This window comes from Mastigoproctus giganteus, chromosome 5 (genome assembly GCF_048544385.1).
Source record: "Mastigoproctus giganteus isolate SK-2022 chromosome 5, ASM4854438v1, whole genome shotgun sequence".
Classification (NCBI taxonomy): domain Eukaryota; kingdom Metazoa; phylum Arthropoda; class Arachnida; order Uropygi; family Thelyphonidae; genus Mastigoproctus; species Mastigoproctus giganteus.
Window position 1 is genome coordinate 11,770,136 of NC_143579.1, and position 26,451 is coordinate 11,796,586.

Here is a 26,451-nt window from a genome sequence, read left to right on the forward strand (position 1 = left end):
ACCACCAGACATGATAAGTATTAGAACCTACAGACTTAGTACTGTGCATGGGTTGAGGGCTCAGAAGATACTTGTTGACATTATATTTGAATTTCTGTAGTTCATAATTTTTGGGAAATACATGTGAAGGAAGGTTGCTTGCAAGAAGAAAAGTAGAAAGGATAAACAAGGAAAAGTTAGTTCTGTGAGTTTGAAACTGGATGAATGCATGTTGACTAGTTGATTTGAAGTACATGTTTGGACTGGTTTGGAAGAGGATGGAATTAAGAATGCCAATTCAAAAGAACAGTGCTCGTGGATATATGCATAGAAAAGGCATGCAGTAGATATATGGATCATTTATGACTGACAGGGAGTAGAGGGACTTTGTAAAAGGTGAGTCATTAATTAACCTGACTGTCCACTTTTAGAGTCTAGAAGTTTGACAGAGGTGGAGGTACCATTCGAGATGGAGGAACAATATTTCATTATAAAGTGGATTTGAGATTTATACAGTCAGTAGCAGTTTACAAGAGTAATGCTAAGCATGAAAAAGAAATCCTAGTTTGTTTTTTTTTATGCAGAGGAGGTTTGATGAATCATTGATAGGACATGGGCCTTCCTTGCCACCTGTCTACACTGCTTGGAGGACTTCATATCCAACCATATCATAACTTCCAAATCCCTTTCTCCGTGTAATGTTTTTAATTCAACCCCACAAAGTGTATATATCACATATTTTTGTGATTGCTATTCCTCAAGTGTGAGAAGTTAAATTTTGTTGCAGTAAAACATGACTGTCACTTTTCTGACCATCAATGAAGTTTATCAAAGTTGCCTCAAAGAAACTTGACGCAATCTTAATATCATCTGTGAATTTTGACATCACACCTTATATCCCTTTGTCAATATTATTTAGGAAAATAAAAAAACAGTGGTCCGAGTATTGATACAGTCAGTAGAGAACCTTAATTCTAACTTTGGCCCAATCTGAAGAATAACCATTAATCACAACCCTCTGTGTCCTGTTTTGCAGGCATCCTGCAATCCATCTTAAGATTTTCCCTGTGATTCCAACATGTTCCAGCATTTACAATAACTTCTTTTGAGCAAAAAGACAATTGGCTCAGTGGAACTGAATTACAGAATATAATCTGCATATTCAGAATATCAGTATATTATTATTATTATTAGCAAATGATGCAAGAAAGCAAGCTTGTACAGCACAGCCAATAAAAACAACAACACAACAATAATACCTCGTGGACTAATGTTATTAGCGGAGTCCCCCAGGGTTTAGTGTTGGGTCCATTGTTGTTTTCTGTATTCATTAATGATATTAATGATGGTATATCAGGCTTAATGTCCAAGATTGCAGACGGTATTAGCATTAGTAGAGGCATAAGATGCAAGAAAGCAAGCTTATGCAGCATCAGCCAAAAAAAGAAAACACGCTCCCATTTCACTCCTCTGTTCGTTCCAAGTACCTGTCCAGCTCAGCCTTAAATTTATTTAGGCTATCAACTTCCACAACAAAGGATGGAAGTCTGTTCCACCAACCAACCAACCACCTGCTGGCTAAAGGCAAACTTCCACACATCTATCCTACATCTGTCTTTCCTCAATTTGTATTTATGCCCTCTCAAATGATTATTCTGAGCAAGAGGAAAAATTCCATCAGCATTGAGCATGCTCAAACCATTCAAGGCTCTATACACTTCAGTCAGATCACCTCGCCGATGCCTAGTCTCCAGACACTGTATAATTTGCAAAATTTAAGTCTTTCTTCGTAAGAGCAACCCTTTGTTCCATTCACTAATCTGGAGGCCTCATTTTAACCTTCTTAAAATGAGGCCTCCAGACCTGTATACAGTACTCAAAGTGTGGCCTGACCATTGCCTTATATAAGGGGATAATCACCTCCTTATTCCTGCTAGAAAAATTCCTGTATATCATTGACAAGACACTATGAGCTACTTTTGCAGACTGTCTGCACTGCTCAGAAAACTTCATATCTGCCTGCACAATTATCCCCCAGGTCCTTTTCATTCTCTACCACTGTCAGTGTAGTACCGCAGAGTCGATACGTCACTCTGGGGTTGCTGCTTCCCATATGTAGTACTTTACATTTGTCAATTTTAAACTTCATTTGCCACCTCTCAGCCCATCTGCTCAACTTTTCTAGATCCTTTGCAGTAGCGTACTGTCATTAGTGTCCTTAACAACCCTGCCAACCTTTGTATCGTCTGCAAACTTGGACATTAAGCTTGATATATCATCATCAATAATATTTATAGATACAGAAAACAACAATGGACCCAATACTGAACTCTGAGGACTCCACTAATAACCTTAGTCCACGATGAGTAGTGTCCATTGATTACCCCTCTCTGTCTTCTCCCACTCAACCATCCCTTTATCCATAGCAGCAATTTTCCTGTAATGCCACACTGCTCCAATTTGTGCAGCAGTCTTCCACTTGTAACAGTATCAAAAGCCTTTCTAAGATCCAAATATATGATATCAAAGTTATTCAATGGAAAGGTTCGGTGAAACACAAGTAGTTGCTCTTGACATCTCAAAGGCTTTCAATCGTGTTTGGCATAAAGGTCTTCTAAACAAGCTTCCATCTTATGGTTTGCCAACTGTTTTTAGTAATTGGTTATCCAGTTTTCTCTCTGATCATTCACTGAGGGTGATGGTAGATGACTCTCTGTCTTGTAACTTCTCCACTAAAGCTGGTTTCCCCCAAGGTTCAGTTCTTTCCCCAACTCTTTTCCTCTTGTATATTAATGACCTTCTTCCATTGACTGGAAATCCTATCCATAGTTTTGCCGATGATAGAACATTGCATTCCATTTTGAGAAACCTTGTCCTGCTCAATCAGCTTCAACTTCTTGAAAATCTGCTACCAATTCCTTAAATGCCGATCTTCAGGTAATTCTCCAGTGGGGCAAAGACAACTTAGTTGATTTAAACCCTTCTACAACTCAGTCTTGTCTTATATCTCACAAAAAGGATTCTTCTCCTCCTATGCTTATCTTTAGTGACACTCAGATTTCTAGGCAAAATGATATATCTCTTTTGGGGATTACCCTGACTTCTAATCTCTCTTGGCACAAGCACATTACAAATATTGCTTCCTCTGCATCTAAAAAACTTGGTTTTCACTTTCGCTCTCACCTTTACTTTTCTTCCAAACAGCTGCTCACTCTGTATAAATCGCGAATCCACCCTGCCATGGAATATTGTTCCCACATCTGGGGCGGTGCCCCCAAAACCTCTCTCAGGCTTCTCGATTTCATTCAGAAGAGGGCAGTTAGGTTAATTAATGATTCATCTTTAAAAAAGTCTCTCCACTTGCTGTCTTATAGACGTACTGTTTCTGCTGCATGCCTCTTCTACAGATACTTCCATGGGCACTGTTCTTCTGAATTGGCTTCTATAATTCCTGCTCTCTCTTTCAAAACAGTCCGAACACGTACCGCCACCAGCCAACATCCATTTACTGTCCAACTCCAAACTCACAGAACCAACTTTTCATCTTCCTCGTTTATTCATTCAACTGCCGTTTTCTGGAACAACCTTCCTTCATACGTATTTCCTGAAAATTACAGTCTACAGAAGTTCAAGTCCAATGTCAACAAATATCTTCTTTCGTCTTCTCAACCTCCAACTCAAGCACAGTACTAAGTACTATAGGTTCTAATACCTCTCGTGTTTGGGGTTTACATAAAAAAACAAAAAAAAAAAAAAAAAAACAAACAAACTGTGTACGTAAAGGATAGTCAAGGTAGGTGTGGGGTGTAGCAGCCTTCATCCATTAACTTTTGGAATATGGGAGAATATTCCTCAACACTTGCAGTGTCAAATATAGTAGTGACTGGAAAAGACCTTGGGAAATTTTTTGTTAGGCACAGATATGAAACAAACAGGCAACTTTTTATTATCAGCATTATGTGCATGTAGTATTCTAAAATCAGCAATCTGGATATATACATAGAGATAAGAAAGAAGTAAAAAAAATCCCATATCAAATAAAATTAAAGCATTTTACTTAAATTCAAAGATATATTGCTTATAAAAGTCTATGGAAAAAAAAAAAATAGATTTTTACAACAAATTTCTCTGATTTACTAGTGTATGGGTCTACTAGTTGTTCTGAAAGGATTGCCAAGTTCTTTTAACAAAGATCTGCAGGTAAGTTCACATTTCAAGTTTTTCAAAGAAATATTTTTATGGACAACTAGTGCTAAAATATTCCTACATCTTTACAATATAATTATTTCCATATTTTATTACTTTTTAGTTTGAAAAATTACTGTTTGTAAAATAAAATTCAGAAATTGACTTGTATCTGTAGGCTAAGAAAAAAAATCATAATAACCGATTAAAGTATTTATGCATGCTCTATGCCCTAATTTTATATATATGTTTACACATATATATAATATATGTGTAAATATATATATCTAAAAAATAAGAATAAATGCATATAGATTTGCAGAAATGTCAAAAATCTTATTAAATTTTGACTTTTGAGAAATTAATTAGACATCAGTCAAGAACAGTGGATTCTGGAGTAGATCTGATTGCACTTTTTTCATCCCACTAACCAACAACTTTCCAATTGTTTGTTGGTGGGCTAGTTGATTTTTAGTTAAAATTAATTACATTTTTTTTTTTTTTTTTTAATCATATGTGCTGGAATGGGCATGATGGATAAGCTATTCTTTACAAATTATGCTATTTCTGGATTCTTTTTCAGTAATCTCTTAGTTTCAAAATTTTATTAAATAATAAGAAAAAAAGTAATATAAATATATCTGATTCTGAATGATTACCTGGTTGTGGCTCATAACAGTTCAGAACTGAACAGTTGTTTGATTTTAAAAAAATGCCTTTGGAGTTTTGAATGTTAAAAAATAACGATAAAAAAAATAAGAATAATCACATGTACTTAGTAAAATGTTTATTCATATTAGATATGTGCTTTCTTATTCTTATTTTTTACCATTCAAAACTCTATAGGCATTTTTAAAATTATTCAGCCATTGCCCCACAACCATTCAGAATTCAACATGTTTAATTTTTATTTCTTATTTTTGAACCTAGAATACATGTAAGAAATTTTTTACACACACACACACACTAAGCCACTCTGTATATATGTGTATGAAGTATTTTCAAGTGAGATTGAGTCAGCTGGTTTCAGGTGGAGTTGCTGAGTTTTTGTTTTTTTTTTTTTTTTCCATATCCCACAAAGACAAAACCAGCTTGAGAAACACACAGTTTACAAATATAATAAACTACATTTCTCTTCTAGCTATTTATTAAAATTACTAATATTGCAAGGAAGCAAGCTTATACAGCATCAACCAAAAAAAACCCCTCCCATCAGTATATCCTCTCTAACAATTTTTCTAATCCTTCCTTAAATTTATTCAAACTACTCACTCCCACAACACCAGATGGATAATTTATTTCAACAATTTACTCATTGGCTGTGAGTAAATTTTCACACATCTATCCTGCAATCATCCCTTTTTAATATAAATTTATGTCCCCTTATGTGTGTTTGACTAGTACTGTCATATATTAATGTTACAGCCCTAGTCAAACATTACAGTAAGAATGCTATCAACATTTAATTTACTCAATCTATTTAAAGTCTAAACACTTCAATCAGGTCTCCTTGTAGGTTCCTAGTTTCCAAGTGCTGTCTGCAGAACTCAAATCTGCAGAGCTGAAATCTTTCAAGTCTGCAGAACTGAAATCTTTCATAGTAAGAGTGCTCTTTTGTGTCTCTGACTAAGTTTTCTGCTCTTCTCTGCACCCATTGCAACAGAGCTACATCTTTCCTAAAATGAGACTTCCAGACCTGTACCATAGGTGTAGTCTAACCAATACGTTATACAATGAGATAATCACCTCATTGTCCCTACTGGAAAAATTCCTATTAATTATTAATAGAACCTTATGAGCTTTCCTAGCAGCCTATCTGTATCATGTTAATTTATACTATTACCTTCAGATCTTGTTTTTGTTCTCCACTACCCTCAGCGTGGAACTACACAGTTAGCGCCTCCGTAGCCAGGTGGGCAGGAGCAGCAATGTATAGCACACGCTTCTTGATTAGACCGGGGTTCGAGCCCGTGACCACCAAATACGGAGAATGCAGAAAGGTCAGGGAATGACCACCGCATATCCCCAGAGCAATATGGCTTTAGTTGCTAATGCTCCTAAAAACCAAATAACAACAAACTACCACACAGTTGTATGTTATTCTAGGATCACTGTTATCCATATGCAGTATGTTGCATTTATTGATGTTAAATTTCAGTTAAAATTAGGTTCAAAAATTTTCTTTGTTTCAAGATCCATTCATCGTTTTGTTTATTAAAGCATTATATAAGCATTTAGCACTCAAGGTTCCATTATGTAAAATAACTGAAATATAATATCAGTTCATATGTTATATATAAATGTAAAAACAGTGTTTGTGATTTCTGTTATATATGCAGGAAGATAAAGAAGCATTATTTGATGCATGTGACACAATGAAAGGATTACTGCAAGTGGCATGTGGCACTCTTCAGACCCTCCAAGTAAGACATCTACATTTGTGTTAAAATATTGGCATTTCCATAAATTTTTATTGATTAAATCAGTTTTAAAAAATTAGCAATTTTTATTTATTAATAAATAAATTAATAATTATTAATTTTCTGATAGGCACAAAAAATTTGGATTATTACAGAGCAATTATTTATTTATCATGTTGTATTACACTTATTACCTTTATGCAGGTTAGTGCAAATGCATTGGCGCCTCCGTAGCCAGGTGGGAAGGAGCAGCAGTGCGTAGCACACGCTTCTTGATTAGACCGGGGTTTGAGCCCGTCACCACCAAATACGGAGGATGCGGAAAGGTCAGGGAATGACCACCGCATATCCCGGAGCAATATGGTCTTAGTTGCTAATGCTCCTAAAAACCAAAAAAAAACAAAAAAAAAAAAAAAAAAAGCAAATGCATTATTTTAACATAGCTGTCTACCAAAGTAGTTGAATTAATTAATTACATTGGCATTTTTGGTTATATCTCATATTGTGAATGCCTTTGCAACGAGTTTCCATTGTTTTGTACTACCTTGAATAAATAACACTTCGCCAGTGGAGAAGACTATTGTTATTTATTCTCAATGGATACCACCACCCAAATGACACCGTTTTAAAAAAAGGTAAGGGATAATGATTCTCAGTTATCCACACACTGCCCCTATTAGACCAAGAGAGCAATAAAAAGGTAGGAAAGTGATAGTAGGAGAGGTAGTGGAAGAAGATGCCGATGAAGAAGGAAAGGGGCAGTTATTTCTTCAGCTCATTCATGTGATCTCATATTCCTGGAATGGGTAGCACTCTCCCAATGAGGGGGTCTGTTACCCATTTGAGGAGCCTCAGTGGTCATAAGGCCCCCCCCCGGTCGGCGCTGTTTCAGGGCTATTTGGCCCCTCCTCATTGGGAGGGTAGGTATCCACTGCTTCTTAAAAAAAAAAAAAAAAACCCATCTGGTCTCATTTGCACTCATTAAAATGATCTTATATCCCAATAGGGTTAATCTCACTCAGAAACATTCCGCGGAAGGCCCCGTCCATGTGACTACCTGCTCCGCAAGCAGCTGCCTGGAGTTGGCTTGCCCTACATGAATTCTCAAGTCCTCCACCTCTTTCATTCTTCCATCCTTACATGGCTTTATTCTAAATATAAACCGCCGCATTGTCGGAGGGACCTGCAGCCAGCAGGTCCATATTCCTTCTAGCCGAAGCTAAGAAGATTACTACCCCCTAATCCCTAGCTTTACCACCTGAGCTGCACGTACACCTCATTGTCCACTAGCCGGCATAGTGGTGTAGGGTAACACCATTGTTTTAGGAATTTCTGGTCCCCCAATTGAAGTAGTTCCAACACCAGAAATCTCTTAATTGCAGCATGCATGGATTGGATGGCGTATTTGTATATCTCCATGCATGTTCCCTCTATTTTTCTCTTCCTAATCTTCCATGCTTGGTATTTTCCTTCATTTATTGTTTGCTATTTGGTTTTTAGGAGCATTAGCAACTAAGGCCATATTGCTCGGGGATATACGGTGGTCATTCCATGACCTTTCCGCATTCTCCATATTTGGTGGTGACGGGCTCGAACCCCGGTCTAATCAAGAAGCGTATGCTACGCACTGCTGCTCCTTCCCACCTGGCTACGGAGGCGCCTTTCATTTATTGTGAACATCAAGATGTGTGTGGCTCTGGAGACAGGCTCCAGAAATTGCAAAAATAGAATCTGATCTCTTGTTAATCACGGTACTTTCATGATTTAGAGTAGGAGATTTCATGATTAAGAGTAGGAGACCGGCAGAATTACTTAACAAGTACAGGTCACTGTTGAACAAAAGCCGAGAATTAGGGTTGAATTTGAAAGTGTCTGCAATTCTGCCCAGACACGATAGGAGGGAGTATATGATGAGAGCCTTGTCGATCAATTCGGCCCTGGAAAGATTGTGCAAGGCTCAAGGGGTAGAATTTTTTTCAGCCTGGACTGTACTTGTTAACAGGAGAGATTGCTTCTACAGGGATGGGATACACTTAAATAGAAAGGGTGCAAGAATATTTGCTGATGCTATCGAGGCAGTGTTAGGTGGGTCAGAAAACTGCTAGCTTGGGGGGAGACAAAGACCAATAGATTGACAGTAGCCACTGGCAGAGGTGAAAGGGATTCTTGCACTGCTTCTATTAGAATGAGCAGAAGCCTGAAAAACAAGATGCATGGTATTTCAGAGAATGCTGGGAGTCATTGCGGTACAAGTAAACACATGGGTTGTGTTAGGATAGCTAAGAATAGAAATAGGTGCATGTATACTTGCGTGTACACCAATGCTAGGAGTTTAGTAAATAAATTTGATGAATTTGAGGTATTGCCCAAAACATCGAAGGCAGATATTGTTGGGATATCAGAGACGTGGTGTCACACAGATATAAGGGATGCGGAACTGCAATTTGGGGAGTACAACGTCTACAGAAAGGATAGACAGGATAGGAAGGGGGGAGGTGTTATGCTATTAGTTAAGAAACACATAAAAACCAAGGAAGTGAAGCCAGTCGACATCGCTGGACAGTGCAGTGTGGAGTCAGTTTGGTGTGACATAAACATTGGGAGATCAAAATTGAGAGTAGGAGTGTGCTATAGGCCTAATGACTCTGATGAGTATAATAAGGAACTGTACAGGGAAATAGAGTGGGCCAGTAAATCAGAGTGTCTTATAATGGGAGATTTTAATTTCCCAGATATTGACTGGATTTTGGGGGGCTGGTTACTCACACACTAGCAGGGCTTTTGTGGATTTATTGGATGATTGTTTTCTACATCAGCATGTTCGGGAGGCAACTAGAGGGAGTAATACTCTTGATTTGATTATCAGCAGAGATTCTTCATGCATTAAGAATCTGCAGATAAATGAACCACTAGGTGGCAGTGATCACAGTGTGCTGAAGTGGGATTTACTCAAAGAGGTAACTACCATTAGGGGTAAAGGGAAGGGTTATTGCTTCCGTAAAGGCGACTACGATGGACTGAGACAGTATTTAAATTCTATACAGTGGGACCAACTGATGATGTTACCAACAGCAAATTCAAAATGGGAAGCATTCAAAGAACTTATCTTGGAAGCTACTAGGCTTTACATACCAACTAAGAAATATTGTTCAAGGTTTAGGCCAAAATGGATGTCAGATGAACTAATGAGGCATATGGCAGAGAAGAAAAATGCATGGGATACATACAAATTAACACATGACACAGAAGCCTATGATAGATACAAGTTGATATGCAACCAAGTTACAAAGGAGGTTAGGCAGGCGAAGGCAGATTACGAGAAATCCTTGGCAAGGGATGCAAAGAAAAACAGCAAAGAGTTCTTTACTTATGTTAACTCTAGAAGGAAGGGGATGAATCAGATTGGTCCACTTGATATTGATGGGTCAAGTGTTGATGATCCTGCTCAGGTAGCTAACAAACTAAATGAATATTTTGCATCGACATTCACACATGAGGAGTTATTCAGCGAGGGGAATGCCAGAGGTGTATTCAACTCTAGCAGTAAGCTACAGAATCTTGAAATAACTGGGAGTAAAGTGGAGGAGAAACTGTTGAAGATAAACACAAGAAAGGCACCCGGGGTGGATGGGATCTATCCAGTTATATTAAAGGAAGCAGCAAAGGAAATAAGCAAACCCTTAGCCATAATTATGAGAGCTTCCTTGGACTCAGGGGAGGTACCCATAGACTGGAAATGTGCAAATGTGACCCCAATTCACAAAGGAGGATCAAAGGCTGACACAAGTAATTATAGACCTGTGAGCTTAACTTCTGTTCCAGGAAAATTAATGGAGGCACTGGTTAAAGAAGCACTGCAGGATCATTTAGACAAGACTTCAGTTATAGCTCAGACACAGCACGGTTTTGTTAAGGGGAAGTCTTGCCTGACCAACTTGATTGGATACTATGATGCAGTCACAAAAGAACTGGATGCAGGGAATAACTTTGATATTATATACTTGGATCTTAGAAAGGCTTTTGATACTGTTGCACATGGAAGACTGCTACACAAATTGGAGCAGTGTGACATTGGAGGCAAATTGCTGCTATGGATAAAGGGGTGGTTGAGGGGGAGAAGACAGAGAGTGGTAATCGATGGACACTGCTCATCGTGGACTGATGTTATTAGTGGAGTCCCTCAGGGCTCAGTGTTGGGTCCATTATTGTTTTCTGTATTTATAAATGATATTGATGATGGTATATCGGGCTTAATGTCCAAGTTTGCAGACGATACAAAGGTTGGCAGGGTTGTCAAGGACACTACTGACACTATGCTGCTGCAACAGAATCTGGAAAGGTTGAGCAGATGGGCTGAGAGGTGGAAAATGAAGTTTAACATTGACAAATGTAAAGTACTACACATGGGAAACAGCAACCCCAGAGCAACGTATCAACTCTGTGGTACAACACTGACAGTGGTAGAGAATGAAAGGGACTTGTGGGTGGTTGTGCAGGCAGATATGAAGTTCTCTGAGCAGTGCAGACAGGCTGCAAGAGTAGCTCATGGAGTATTGTCAATGATATACAGGAATTTTTCCAGCAGGGATAAGGAGGTGATTATTCCATTGTATAAGGCGATGGTCAGGCCACACCTAGAGTACTGTATACAGGTCTGGAGGCCTCATTTCAAGAAGGATGTAGAGCTGCTGGAACGAGTACGGAGAAGGGCAACAAGATTAGTGAATGGAACAAAGGGGTGCTCTTACGAAGAAAGGCTTAAGTTTTGCAAATTACAGTGTCTGGAGACTAGGCACCAGCGAGGTGATCTGATAGAGGTGTATAAAGCCTTGAATGGTTTAAGCATGCTCAATGCTGATGGGATTCTTCCTCTAGCTCAGAAAAATCACCTGAGAGGGCATAAATTCAAATTGCGGAAAGACAGATGTAGGATAGACGTGCGGAAATTTGCCTTTAGCCAGCGGGTGGTTGGTTGGTGGAACAGACTTCCATCCCTTGTGGTGGAGGTTGATAGCCTAAATAAGTTTAAGGCTCAGCTGGACAGGTATTTTGAACGAACAGAGGGGTGAAGTGGAAGTGGTTTTTTTTTTTTTTTTTTTTTTGGCTGATGCTGCATAAGCTTGCTTTCTTGCATCAGATGCTTCTACTAATGCTAATGCTAAATGCTAATGATTTTGTGGACCTTGTTTCAGATACGTTGTACAGCTGGACAGGTCTACTGTTTCCCGCGCTTTGCAATATTGACACAGTGTTTGAGTGTCCTCGGAACTTAGCCTTGTTTACTTCCACTGGCAGGTGCTCGTAAATCACCCTCCAGGCTAAGTCACTTCTTGACCCATACCCTATATGTTTGTGAAGATTTTTAAACATTTGGGTTTCGTCTAAGCTGTACCATGCTCGGGGATTTTGTACTGGTTGCATGTATAAGTCAAACAGTTTCCAGTAGATTTTTGAGACTTTTAGTTTTGTTCCCATGTCTAGACCTACTGCCGATAGTTGCTGGAGATATTTGGTAATCAGTTTGTAGAAAGGTGGTATTATTTCTTATGCAGGTCCTTTATATTCTACTCCTAGCAGCTTTGTGAACCTTCCCATGTGGTATTTTATTAGGGTGGAAGCTACATGCGTGTCCCATAGGGGCGTTCGGACATGTTTCATTATATATGCCCACCGTAGCCACTTTAATTGTGGTATTTCATAACCACCGAGCACCTTTCTGCAATGCAATCTTTGTTGCGTCACCTCTTGTTGCCTGTTGTTCCAGAAGAACTTAAATAGTCTCCTGTGCAACCTTTTTTTGTGTGATATATTTAAAGGTGGTGACCATCACAATATTCATCACCATTGGGATGAGAATCATCCATATGATTATTACTCTTCTAGAGAATGACAGTAGGCCTAGGTTCCTTTGGCCGATTTTTTCCTCCCAGGAGCTTAATAATTGTCGGGTTGTTATTTTTGGTCTCTTGCGATGGGCTCCGCAGAGAAGGAGAGGCCCACTGGTAACTGAAGTGGAGCATTCTTTCCCCATTGTTGACATTTTGTTTTATGTTTATTAAGACATACGCCACTTGACAGGCTAAAGTAACTGAACAAGTTCAGCACACTCTGCAAGGAACTGCAATCAGACATGGTTAGAATGACATCATCCGCATGGGCTATGTATTTGCAATCGGGATTCGATCCAGGGAGATGAACTCCTTTGATATTACTGGAGTTGTCTAATTGCCTGAGTATGGGCTCCAGCACCACTGAAAAGATATCAGGGCTTAGTGGGCAGCACTGTCTCATCCCCCCTCTCCAGTTTTATTTTATCCGAGCTGTATCCATTAATTGCTGGAGTGGTGCTAGCTCCATTATATAAACTGATGATGGTTCCTCTTAACTGTGAGCCCACCTGTACAGTATACAACAGATTTTGAAGATAATTCTGAGACAGTTTATCAAAGGCTTTCTCTAGGTCAAGCACAGCTAGGACTATGCTGTAACCTTTCCGCTGACAATATGGTTGCAGGTCCCTCAAGAAAACCAGATTTGCTCCCATGGCTCTGCCTGGCACCCCCATATGTCTGGTTTGCTCCTATAATGGATCCTTAGCCTTGTTTACTTCCACTGGCAGGCGCTCGTAAATCACCCTCCAGGCTAAGTCACTTCTTGACCCATACCCTATATGTTTGTGAAGATTTTTAAACATTTGGGTTTCGTCTAAGCTGTACCATGCTGTCTTTTGAGGCGATTATTCAATACTTTAGCATAGAGTTTATAGACTACATTTAGTAGTGAAATTGGCCTCCAGTCTCCCACTTCTTGACCCATTCTCCCCTGCTTTCTTAAGAATACTGTCTGAGCCTCCAGAAAGCTTTCTGGAACTTCACCCGCCATGAAGAAGTCAGAGAGAATTGTGGCCAAAATTGGCCCAACCTTTTCCCAAGCTTTCTTGTAGAGCTCTGTTGTTATTCCCTCTGGGCTTGGTGCTTTGTCTTCTTTCATTTCTCCCAAGGCTGTGGAAACTTCCTTCAAAGAGTTTGGCTGGTTGTGTTCCTGCTGCTGAGCCGCAGAGAACCATGACATCTCCCAACTAGTTGGCAGCGCTGGCCCTTGAAATGCTGCATACAACTGTTTGTATACTCCATTGAAGTATTCCATGATGTCTTTGGTGGTATCATACTGACGTGATCCCACTTGGATCTGTTGTATGGGGCTGTTGCTCATTTGCATCCTGTTGTACTGATCGAAAATCAACCCTGCTCTCTTGTCGGCAAGCCTATATTGCAGTCGCATTTGGACTGCTTTATTCTCTGCCTGTGTTTCCAGATGTAGCTTTATTTCTTTTTGCACCTGCTGTGTGGCCCAGGTGCCAAGTGTTTTTGTCAGATAGTTGGTCAGATTGATTATCATTGTGATATTTTGGTCTAGTGATAAGTGCGGTTCTTTTGGATCCCTGTCTGGCAAACTACTTGAAGAAGCTCCTCCTCCAATTGGTCTGGGATGGGTAGCTGGGGTGATTGTCCCCCAGCTGGCAGATTGAGCTTATTTAGGCTGTTTTGTTTTGAAATTTTGTTCCCTAAATTCTTTTTGTCAAGATTTATATTATTGGCTGATAATAATGCCAAAAGCCAAAAAGAAAGTTCTGGTGCCTCCTGTCGAAGAACTTGAGGCAATTTCGGAAGAAGTTATGTTTGTTATGTTATATTTTGTTATTTCGGTTTTTAGGAGCATTAGCAACTAAGGCCGTATTGCTCCGGGGATATGCGGTGGTCATTCCCTGACCTTTCCACATTCTCCATATTTGGTGGTCACGGGTTCGAACCCCGGTCTAATCAGAAGCAGTGTGCTACGCACTGCTGCTCCTGACCACTTGGCTACGGAGAAGAAGATATTGAGGTAGAGATTCCGAGTGAATCACCTTGAAGAAGAACTCCGGTCAAGGCAAGTCCTAGACGGAAGTTTCGAGAGAAAGAAACTCAGACTGATCAGGATATTGATCTTTCTTCTGAACTGATTGGTTTGGAAGAATTGAGTTTCCTGAGAAGTAAACTGAGGCTTTTCAGTCCTTCTGGACTGAAAAGCCTCAGTTGCAGTCCTTCCGGACTCAACTGGTTACGATGTTGATACAGTCATGGGGTATTGGGATAAGATGGCAGATGTGGTACAGTCCTTGGTGTTTAAGAATTGGATACTAAAGGCAAAGTTAGATATTTTTAGACAAGAAAAAGTATCTAGTCAAAAAACGTATGCAGAAGGTTCCCAGAAGGTACAATCCAAGAGTAAATCCATTATATTGAAGGCGAAATCGGATAAATACCGGACAAGTTATCAAGTTAAGACTGAGTTAATAGGCCGGGTTGCCCCTGTTTTATCGGATGTGAAGATCGTGTTGGTTCATCCAATAAGAGATGAGCGAGTGATTATTGAGGCTACATCAGAATCCAATGTTGACAAGATTAAAAACTGTCCAGAAGTTCAGAATCTCGAATTGGAGGTTGAGAAGACCCTCCAACGATTGCCGAGATTTGTGATTTTTGATGTAGATCCAAAAGTAAGTCAAGATATTCTAAAGCATGGGGAAAGAACTTGGCTGATGAGTGTGTCAGCAAAGATCAAGTACTCTCAGAAATAAAGGTTGTGGCAAGGAACAAAGCAAGGAACTCTATAGGGTACAATTATGTGGTGGAGGTTTCCCCACGTATAAGAAGACAATTGATAAATTGTTCTAGAGTGTTCTTGAAATGGAGTTCACACCAGGTCCGTGAACTGTGGACCCCAACACAATGTTTTAAATGTATGGTGTATAGCCATGTGGCCCGGCACTGTAAAGCAGACGAGTTCTGTGGTCACTATGCTGGGAGAGGCCATACATTTAAGTCTTGCAGCAAGCATGCAGACACCCCGCAATGTGTTAACTGTCTGAAAAGGAAATTGCCCTCTGCACATGCCGCAAATGATCGGGCATGTCCTGATTATTTGCGTGCCATCGACATTTTGAAACGTTGAACTGAAATTTAATGAAGTGCAAGATGTTTTCCTAAAGACGAATGTGTGGCTTCTCCCGGTGGTGACCGGGGGTCGTCAGTTATAGTTGACGCTGATGTTTGTGGTTCACAGGGATCAAACTCATGTGATTTTGTAAATAAGAATGGTGGAGCTGTTTTGAATTGTTATGTTTAACAAAGTATATAGATCAATTTTATTATTATTTGTTTGGCAGATTGCCAAACGTGGTTTCCCGGATAGGGCAACCTACCTCCTCGTGGTGGGGATGGTAACTTGTGGTGGGGGCGGAGACACAGTCCCCACTGTGAGGTTAAAGGTTGTACTGTCTAGTTTTAGATCTGTTTAGTCAAATTAGACTATTGTAATTGTTGTTTAAAAATTGACCAAAAAAGTCTGTAACAATTATAACAATTATGATGTAAGTGGCAGATGAGCTATGGCTCAGGGGGCCCTCAGGTGTAGTTTGATTAAATGGAAATGCACCTGCTGTACCCCTATTTCATCATGACAATAGTTTAACAATCGCCTCACTTCATACAAATGCCTTAGCACTTTTTTCCTTTCCACCCCTCTTTCCTTAGCTGATTTTTGGAATGCTGTTCTTACTGCCTGCTAAAATTTGCCCACTTCTCCCATGTCCAGTGCTCAGACTGCACCAGTTCATGCGTTAAACCTTCGACGTTATGCCACCTGTCCTGCAAGAGAGCCGAGTTTAAACGCCAAGTGCCTCTGCCATAGTCTATTGTTGCACATAACGGGAGGTTCATTATTAACAATTTGTGATCCATGAGGGGGCGTGTCCCAGAAATATTTACATGCCTAACTCTGGTTGCTTTGCTTGCCATATTCCTTGGTGCATGTATGCGGTCTATTCTTGTGCTTACTGTACCCCTAGTCCATGTTGCACCATGTGCTGTGGGATTGTGCCATACATCTATGAGATCACACTTAAGACAAATGTTGTGCAATTCCAGAGCGCCCCTTGTCCCCCTTGTAGGGTCCCCTGTGCCAGTCTTATGCTTGACCGTACCCGTTCTGGAGCAGCGTTTGGTGCATATACATTTATCAACCATATTGTATGGAATTTGTGGGTAGTAAATGGATGGCCAGTGCTCAAAACAGAAGGAACTGGAAAGTTGCTGGAGAGGCCTTCATCCTGCAGTGGATTGAAAATGGCTGATGATGATGATGATTGTATGGAAATCTAGTTTTCAGTCTATACAGACTACCCTACTTTCTACATCTCTTTGAAGGTTGCTAAACCTTCCTACAATGGGTGGTAGGATTATGATGCCGACCCCCTGGCATTTCTTGTGCCAAAGCTCTAAAAGCTTAAACATTTAAATCGATTTTGAAATTTTTGTACTTGTAAAATATTATGCATGTGGCTTTCCTGAATAAATAAAAATTCTGATACCCATTAATAACGTCATTCTCCAGATGTGATGTTGTGTGTGTGTGTGTGTGTGTGTGTGTGTGTGTGTGTGTGTGTGTGTGTGTGTGTGTGTGTGTGTGTGTGTGTGTGCGCCCCTGGGAAAAGCCCTGGACATTCAGGGTTCTGATAATTACCATGTGTATCGATAATGGGTCCGCCAAAGCCAAGGGGTTTCACCTATTTTGTTTGGGATATGCTAAGGCCATATAGGGTTTTACCAAGCTCTTATTCTTGTCCTGCGATCCATTTGATTCGGGAGTTACTTAATTGCTGTGTGATTCCTAAGAGGGTCTTGTCCTACCAAATTGCCAAAGAAAATATCCCTCCACATAAATTGTATTCTCTCCATTTTTCCCTCTCTGGTTTGCTCTAGTATTATTCTGGGTTTCCCCAGACTTTGTTCCCATACTGTTAACTTTTCCCCCAGCTTTTCCTGACCTAGTGGTACATATGTCGTTAAATGCTGTACCCTGATTAGCTTTTCCCTGCCTTTCTCTAACGGCCCTTCCACTTCAGAGTCCTCTGAACTCGACTCGCCCAAATCTTCTGCAATGATGTTGTCTTCCTCTGTGGTTTGCTTCTTCCTCTTTTCTCCTCCTCCTACCTGTTCTAGCTCTCCGTTTTCTCCCCTCTTCTGCCCTCTTGCTGTTTCTTCTGTTTCCATTGAGGTGGGGGTGACTTGTTTTATGTCTGTGGCCCACTCCTTTTTTTTCTGTTATTAAATTCGCTGGTTCTGTCAATGGAATTTTTTTCCCTCCCTGTGTCTTTAGAATAATCATATTTTCCTCTCTCAAGCTCTTTTCCCTTCCTTTTTCCTCCCCTCCTTTAGTGGCATCTGCGTATGACCTCACTGAGCAGCTGCCTGCTTTGTGGCTTGTTTCCCCACATTTGCTGCATGGTTTTGGGCATTCGCTGCTGATATGCCCAACTTCCCGACAGTTAAAACACCACCCTTTTGTGCAATTTGCCCCTAGATGATCCAAACTGCCGCACTTCAAACATTTTTTCTCCACCCCTCTGTAGTTCAAAACTAGTCGGTTCCCCATAACATATATGATATTGGGGACCAGCTTCCTCATTTCCATTTGTATCGTGACTTTGCTTGTGTATAGCTCTGGGAAACCCTCCCACGCGTGCATTTCTATTCGTGTAACATTCCCGTATGCATCTAATGCACTTTTTAAAAATGTGTTTGGTATTTCAGTCGGATACGTTCTACCGTTTGTGTGCTGGTAGAGTTCTTGTCCTTATATTATACCTTCTTGTGATTAGGCAGCATTGTACCAGTCTGTAATGGTCACAGTTTTATATTCAATGCTCTAAAATTATCCACTATTCTCCATTAACAGAGCGTTGTTATTCAGTTATTGTCTCTCTCTCTCTTTCTACTTATTTTATCTTATTTTTTTCAATTAAAGTTTTATTCCATTTAGATTCATCCTGAGATGTGTGTTGCAGCTTTGAGTTGTGATATGCTGGCAACTGATATTGCATATTACCTCGTTACTAAAACAGTAAGTTAAAACTTTATTTTTTATTTTCTGTTAGAATTTTACAAGATTATCTAATGTCATTGAACAGTTCATAGGAAGTGATATAAGTATTTGGGTATAGTATTTGAGCTTACTGGTTAATTCATATATAAAGCTAACAAAAGACATTTCCGCTGCATTTTAACTTCATTTAATTTTTACTGAAAAATTTACAATAAAATTAAGTTAATTTAAAGAAGACACATATTTAAAACTGTGTTTTTAGTCCTTAGTGAAAAAAATTAACTGTTTACATAAAAATTAACATACAACTTTAAGTTATTTACATGCCACAGGTAATATACAGGGGGTGGACAAAATAATGGAAACACCTGATATGAAAGTAGTGGTTTTTGTAACGGTTGTATGACATAATTATGTACATGCAAAAATGTTTTTTTTTCCAGTAGTACTGTGAAGGAAAGATGATGAAGCTGATTTTTATTTACAGGTGATATAAAAAGATATGTGAAGAAAGTGGCAAATCTAACTGATTTAGGCCTGACGTATCCCAGTGGTTAGGAGCGAGAGTGGCGACTCTGTAGCCAGGTGGGAAGGAGCAGCAGTGCATAGCACATGTTTCTTGATTAGACCGGGGTTCGAGCCCGTCACCACCAAATACGGAGGATGCGGAAAGGTCAGGGAATGACCACCGCATATCCCGGAGCAATATGGCCTTAGTTGCTAATGCTCCTAAAAACCAAATAACAAACAAACAAACAAACAAACAAACAGGAGCAAGAGTGCATAGCACGCGCTCCTTGAGTGGACCGGGGTTCAAGCCCGTGACTACTAAATACGATAAATATTTGTATTGACGATTTATTGTAAACTCTACTAACTTGGTTGTCGTGCCGGAGTATAAACAGAAAAATTTTTGAATTCCAGAGAGGTCAAATTGTTGGTGCGTGTTTGGCAGGGGCATCAGTGACTAAAATTGTCAATTTGTATAATGTAGCAGAGAAACTGTATTGAAAGAGATGGCTCCATTCACCAAGTATTGAAAAATAAAAAAAATCTGATAGGATGTACATGTTGAGATCTTTGTCAGTCAATTCAGTCCTGGAGAGAATGTGCAAGGCTTATGGAGCAGAATTTTTCTCAGCATGGTCTGTGCTTGTTAACAGGAGAGACTGCTTCTAAAGGGATGAGATACACTTAAATAGAAGGGGTGAAAGAATATTTGCTGATGTTATCAAGGCAGTGATAGGTGGGTTGGAAAACTGCTAACTGGGGGTGGGGGATACACAGATTAATAGATTAACTAGAGCTGAAGACAGAGGCAAAAATGATTCTTTTGCACTTCTTCTATTGGAACATGTAGTAGCCTGGAAAGCAAGGTGCTGGGGATTTCAGGCCTTTCTGTGGGTCATCATGGAACAAGTAAATACATGGGCTGTATTAGGATAACTAAGAGTAAGAACATATGCACGTACACTAATTCTTGGAGAGTAAGAACATGTGCACGTACACTAATTCTTGGAGAGTAAGAACATGTGCACGTACACTAATTCTTGGAGAGTAAGAACATGTGCACGTACACTAATTCTTGGAGTATTTTAATTAAATTTAATTAATCTGAAGTATTGATTAAGTCATCAAATGCAGACATTATAGGGATAGTGGTGACATGGTGTCAGTCAGGCATAAATGATGCTGAATTTGAATATGGGTGATAGGTACAATGTACCCCCCATATTCATTTGCATCATTCTCTGATGTTTATTTGCAAATTCTGAGTTGTGTTGATCATGCAGGCATGTTGTCAGAAAATGAACAATTTGTTTCCCAATAGCAAAATAGCCAAAAAATATGGTTGTGGAATTAAAAACAAGCATTGTTAATGAAATTGCATGGAGAAAAAAAAAAAAGTATTAATGGCTCTGAAAAAATGGACCATTTTTGATTGCTGCAAAACTGTATCCTGTTATGGTGACCATTTGTAATTTAAAAAAAAATCCCTCTTCAAATCAAAAGCAGCTTGCTCCCAATGCCAGCACTGTAAGGGAACTCCACAGGGTACAACATTGGGCAACTTCTTCTGAACAGTCAGAAGTTGTCCGGAGTTGAACTGTAGGATTCCTTTAAAAAAAACTGTTTTGCACTTAGTATTAATAATGTGGAGAAAACTGGAGAAGAAAAAGGAGAGTGAGCATTTGGTGATGATATGCTGTCCTTGTGATCTTATTAATTTATGTGCTGAAAAGGGGTCTGCATGCTTTCATTGTGAAAGTGGATGAACACTTGGTAGACATTTATTACTATATAGCAAGAAGTGCTAAAAGGAAGATAGTTTTAAACAATATCAATTGATACATGCTACTTATGTAAAAAAAGAATTTTGAAAATGTGTACACATTGGCCGCCTTGGTTAAATGTGTAACTAGGCTGGTAAAACAGTGGCAACCTTTGACAAGTCAATTTAAAGAAGCAGTTAGAACAAATAAGAAAAGTTACATCAGCACTTTTCAGAGCTATCCAAACTGAAAAGTACAACAAGTGATCACTAGTGTGTGCCACTGACTCAGGTTTAAATCCATTTCTTTATCTAAAAGTTTAGAAAAAAGAATCCAACATAGATCACTTACATGTACTGAAGTCATTACCCTTACATATGTAGATAAGCAGAAAACCCACTATACTATCATTATGGGGACTTCAATGCTAAGGTTGAAAAGAGACAAAACAGTGCAGAAAGGGGAACTATAGGAAATTTTGGAATCTGTGAAAGAAATGAAAGACTTGTGGAATTTGCAGAATCTCAAAGAATGTCAGTAATGAAAAAGTGGAAGAGTCCACTTTCTGTTCACCCTTTTTTCAATAGAAGGGTGAACAGAAAGTGGACATGGAAGAGCCCAAATGGATTAACAACTAATGAAATTGGCTTCATCCTCACTAACAGAAGATATATCGTGAATGGCATTACCATCCTGAACAAGGTAATGTTGGAAGTGATCACAGAATGGTAAGATGCATACTTGATATAAATGTAAGAAAAGAAAGGAAAAAATTGACTCAAGTAAATTTTTTACTCGAGAAGATTAGAAGGTTTTGGAGATAACAGAAGAGGAGAAAAAGCAGTATATACTGGAACTTTGAACAAGTTTGAGCTTCTGCAGACTGTTCAGGACCAGATATTGACAAGGAATACTACAACTTTCTGAAAGTGATAAAGCCCAAGAAACCTATAGGCAAAAAGAAATCCAAAGAAGAAAAAATTAATCAAGAAACGCTTGTCATGATGAACTGAAGACAAGTGAAGAGCAAGATAAACAATGGCAAGGGTAAAATTAGCATTAGCATAGCATTAGTAGAGGCATTTGATGCAAGAAAGCAAGCTTATGCAGCATCAGCGAAAAAAAAAAAAAAAAAAAAAAAACCACTTCCACTTCACCCCTCTGTTCGTTCAAAATACCTGTCCAGCTGAGCCTTAAACTTATTTAGGCTATCAACTTCCACGACAAGGTATGGAAGTCTGTTCCACCAACCAACCAACCACTCGCTGGCTAAAGGCAAATTTCCGCACGGTCTATCCTACATCTGTCTTTCCTCAATTGGAATTTATGCCCTCTCAGGTGATTATTCTGAGCGAGAGGAAGAATCCCATCAGCATTGAGCATGCTCAAACCATTCAATGCTTTATACACCTCTATCAGATCACCTCGCTGGTGCCTAGTCTCCAGACACTGTAATTTGCAAAACTTAAGCCTTTCTTCGTAAGAGCACCCCTTTGTTCCATTCACTAATCTTGTTGCCCTTCTCTGTACTCGTTCCAGCAGCTCTACATAATTCTTGAAATGAGGCCTCCAGACCTGTATACAGTACTCTAGGTGTGGCCTGACCATTGCCTTATACAAGGGAATAATCACCTCCTTATCCCTGCTAGAAAAATTCCTATATATCATTGACAATACACCATGAGCTACTCTTGCAGCCCGTCTGCACTGCTCAGAAAACTTCATATCTGCCTGCACAACCACCCCCAGGTCCCTTTCATTCTCTACCACTGTCAGTGTAGTACCACAGGAAAAAGCAACCCCCAACTTCTGGGGTTGCTTTTTCCCATGTGTAGTACTTTACATTTGTCAATGTTAAACTTCATTTGCCACCTCTCAGCCCATCTGCTCAACCTTTCCAGATCCTGTTGCAGCAGCATAGTGTCAGTAGTGTCCTTGACAACCCTGCCAAACTTCGTATCGTCTGCAAACTTCGACATTAAACTTGATATACCATCATCAATATCATTTATGAATAGAGAAAACAATAATGGACCCAACACTGAGCCCTGAGGGACTCCACTAATAACATTAGTCCACGATGAGCAGTGTCCATTGATTACCACTCTCTGTCTTCTCCCCCTCAACCACCCCTTTATCCACAGCAGCAATTTGCCTCCAATATCACACTGCTCCAATTTGTGCAGCAGTCTTCCATGTGCAACAGTATCAAAAGCCTTTCTAAGATCCAAGTATATAATATCAAAGTTATTTCCTGCATCCAGTTCTTTTGTGACTGCATCATAGTATCCAATCAAATTGGTCAGGCAAGACTTCCCCTTAACAAAACCATGCTGTGTCCGAGCTATAACTGAAGTCTTGTCTAAATGATCCTGCAATGCTTCTTTAACTAATGCCTCCATTAATTTTCCTGGAACAGAAGTTAAACTCACAGGTCTATAATTGCTTGTGTCAGCCTTTGATCCTCCTTTGTGAATTGGGGTCACATTTGCACATCTCCAGTCTGTGGGTACCTCCTCTGAGTCCAAGGAAGCTTTCATAATTATGGCTAAGGGTTTGCTTACTTCCTCTGCTGCCTCCTTTAATATAACTGGATAGATCCCATCCACCCCAGGTGCCTTCATTGTGTTTATCTTCAACAGTTTCTCCTCCACTTTACTCTCAGTTATTACAAGATTCTCTAGCTTACTGCTAGAGTTGAATACACCCCTGGCTTTCCCCTCGCTAAATAACAACTCCTCATGTGTGAATATCGATGCAAAATATTCATTTAGTTTGTTAGCTACCTGAGCAGGATCATCAACAGTTGACCCATCGATATCAAGTGGACCAATCTGATTCATCCCCTTCCTTCTAGAGTTTACATAAGTAAAGAACTCTTTCCTGTTTTTCTTTGCATCCCTTGCCAAAGATTTCTCGTACTCTGCCTTCGCCTGCCTAACCTCCTTTGTAACTTGGTTACAGATCAACTTGTATCTATCATAGGCTTCTGTGTCATGTGTTAATTTGTATGTATCCCATGCATTTTCTTCTCTGCCATATGCCTCATCAGTTCATCTGACATCCATTTAGGCCTAAACCTTGAACAATATTTCTTAGTTGGTATGTAAAGCCTAGTAGCTTCCAAGATAAGTTCTTTGAATGCTTCCAATTTTGCATTTGCTGTTGGCAACATCATCAGTTGGTCCCACCGTATAGAATTTAAATACTGTCTCAGTCCATTGTAGTCGCCTTTACGAAAGCAATAACCCTTCCCTTTACCCCTAATGGTAGTTACCTCTTTGAGTAAATCCCACTTCAGCACACTGTGATCACACTCACCTAGCGGTGTATTTACCTGCAGAAGAATCACTGCTGATAATCAAATCAAGAGTATTCCTCCCTCTAGTTGCCTCCCGAACATGCTGATGTAGAAAACAATCATCCAATAAATCCACAAAAGCCTTGCCAGTGTGTGAGTGACCAGCCCCCAAACTCCAGTCAGTATCTGGGAAATTAAAATCTCCCATTATAAGACTCTCTGATTTACTGGCCCACTCTATTTCCCTGTACAGTTTCTTATTATACTCATCAGAGTCAGTAGGCCTGTAGCACACTCCTACTCTCAATTTTGATCTCCAAATGCTTATGTCACACCAAACTGAACTCGACACTGCACTGTCCAGCGATGTCCACTGGCTTCACTTCCTTGGATTTTATGTATTTCTTAACTAATAGCATAACCCCTCCTCCCTTCCTATCCAGTGTATCCTTTCTGTAGACATTGTACTCCCCAAATTCCAGTTCTGCATTCCTTATATCTGTGTGACACCAAGTCTCTGATATCCCAACAATATCTGCCTTTGATGTTTTGAGCAATACCTCAAATTCACCAAATTTGTTTACTAAACTCCTAGCATTGGTGTACACGCAAGTATACATGCACCTATTTCTATTCTTAGCTATCCTAACACAACCCATGTGTTTACTTGTACCGCAATGACTCCCAGCATTCTCTGAAATATCCTGAATCTTGTTTTTCAGGCTTCTGCTCATTCCAATAGAAGCAGTGCAAGAATCTCTTTCACCTCTGCCAGTGGCTACTGTTAATCTATTCGTCTTTGTATCCTCCCCAAGCTAGCAGTTTTCCGACCCACCTAACACTGCCTCGATAGCATCAGCAAATATTCTTGCACCCTTTCTATTTAAGTGTATCCCATCCCTGTAGAAGCAATCTCTCCTGTTAACAAGTACAGTCCAGGCTGAAGAAAATTCTACCCCTTGAGCCTTGCACAATCTTTCCAGGGCCGAATTGATCGACAAGGCTCTCATCATATACTCAAATTGAGTATATGATATATGATGTCAAATTGAGTATATGAGATCTCATCATATACATCAAATTGAGTATACTGAATTATGCAAACCCATTAGAAAGAGACTCAGAGAGGACATAAAAAGATTTAACAGAAGAAAAGTAGAAAAAGCATTAAGAGAAAACAAAGGACTTAAAAATCAGCAGCCATGAGCAGTAATACAGAAAGACAAATGATATTGAAACTGAAGAATAGCAATGGTTTACTTATAAATAGCAGAGAAGGCATAATTCAAATAACAGAAGACTACTATAGTGAATTATACAAGGTGCGAGGGAATGATGCCAGCAGTGGGGAAGATGGATCACAAATTTTGTAACACGTACAACCTACCCAATATCCTTCCTAATGAGGTAGAACATGCGTTGAAGAAAATGAAGAATCAGAAAGCCCCGGGGAAGAAGTTACTGTTGAGGTGTTAAAATTGGAAGGATCAGACATGACACCGAAACTGGCAATACTCTTCACAAAATGCATTAGAAAAGGCATGATGCCTAAGGAGCAGAATAATGCAATCATAGTTTTGCTGCATAAAAAAAGGAGATAAATCAGAAATTGTTAGGAGATAAATCATAAAAAGTGCTTATGTCACACCAAGTTGTTCATAAGGGTCATTAATAACAGATTAGAAAGAATACTTGATGAGAAACCAAAAGAGCAAGCTGGCTTTAGGACAGGATTTTCAACTATGGATCACCTTCACATAATATAACAGCTAATGGAAAAAGCAAATGAATATAAAACACCATTATGTCTGACATTTGTGGATTATGAAAAGGAATTTGACTCCATACAGCATAAGGCAATGTTTCATGCACTGGAAAGACAAGATATAGATGCCCCATGTATTATGATTTTGAAGAAAATATATGAGAATGCTACCTCCTTTATTAGACTAGACAAAGACAGTATTAAATTTAAAATTGAGAAAGGAGTTCAACAAGGAGATACAGTATTTCTGATGTTGTTTCTGCTGCCCTTGAAGAAGCTTTCAGAACACTATTTTTTTTTTAGTTGTTGATGCATCGACTTCTGTGGCCATAATGCACCTCCCAAAGTTTTTGCATTTTACTCCGATCCAAGCCCGAGGTGGGATTCGAACCCACGACTTTTGGGTTGCCAGGCAGGCACTTTACCCACCTGGCTAGCCCAGTCGGCTCAGAAGACTAGACTGGTTACAGAAAGGAGTCAATGTGAATGGACAGTATCTAAACCATTTACAATTTGCAGTGACATTGTGATTATAAGCCATGATCTCAAAGAATTAGAGGAAAATCTTGATCAGTTATGTAGAGTTAATAAGGATTTTGGACT

The 26,451-nt window shown here is 39.5% G+C and overlaps 1 protein-coding gene across 4 annotated transcripts in view; it reads left to right on the forward strand.

Annotated features, from left to right (window-relative positions):
* LOC150085171 (5-taurinomethyluridine-[tRNA] synthase subunit MTO1, mitochondrial) overlaps window positions 1-26,451 on the forward strand; it is a 421,026-nt gene that overhangs the window by 367,144 nt on the left and 27,431 nt on the right. For all 4 annotated transcript variants that reach the window (XM_090373908.1, XM_090373907.1, XM_090373910.1 and 1 more), the window contains exons 28-30: window positions 4,120-4,179; window positions 6,504-6,587; window positions 18,447-18,527. In XM_090373908.1, the coding sequence (XP_090230034.1) occupies window positions 4,120-4,179; window positions 6,504-6,587; window positions 18,447-18,527 (225 nt within the window). The remainder of the gene's footprint in view (window positions 1-4,119; window positions 4,180-6,503; window positions 6,588-18,446; window positions 18,528-26,451) is intronic.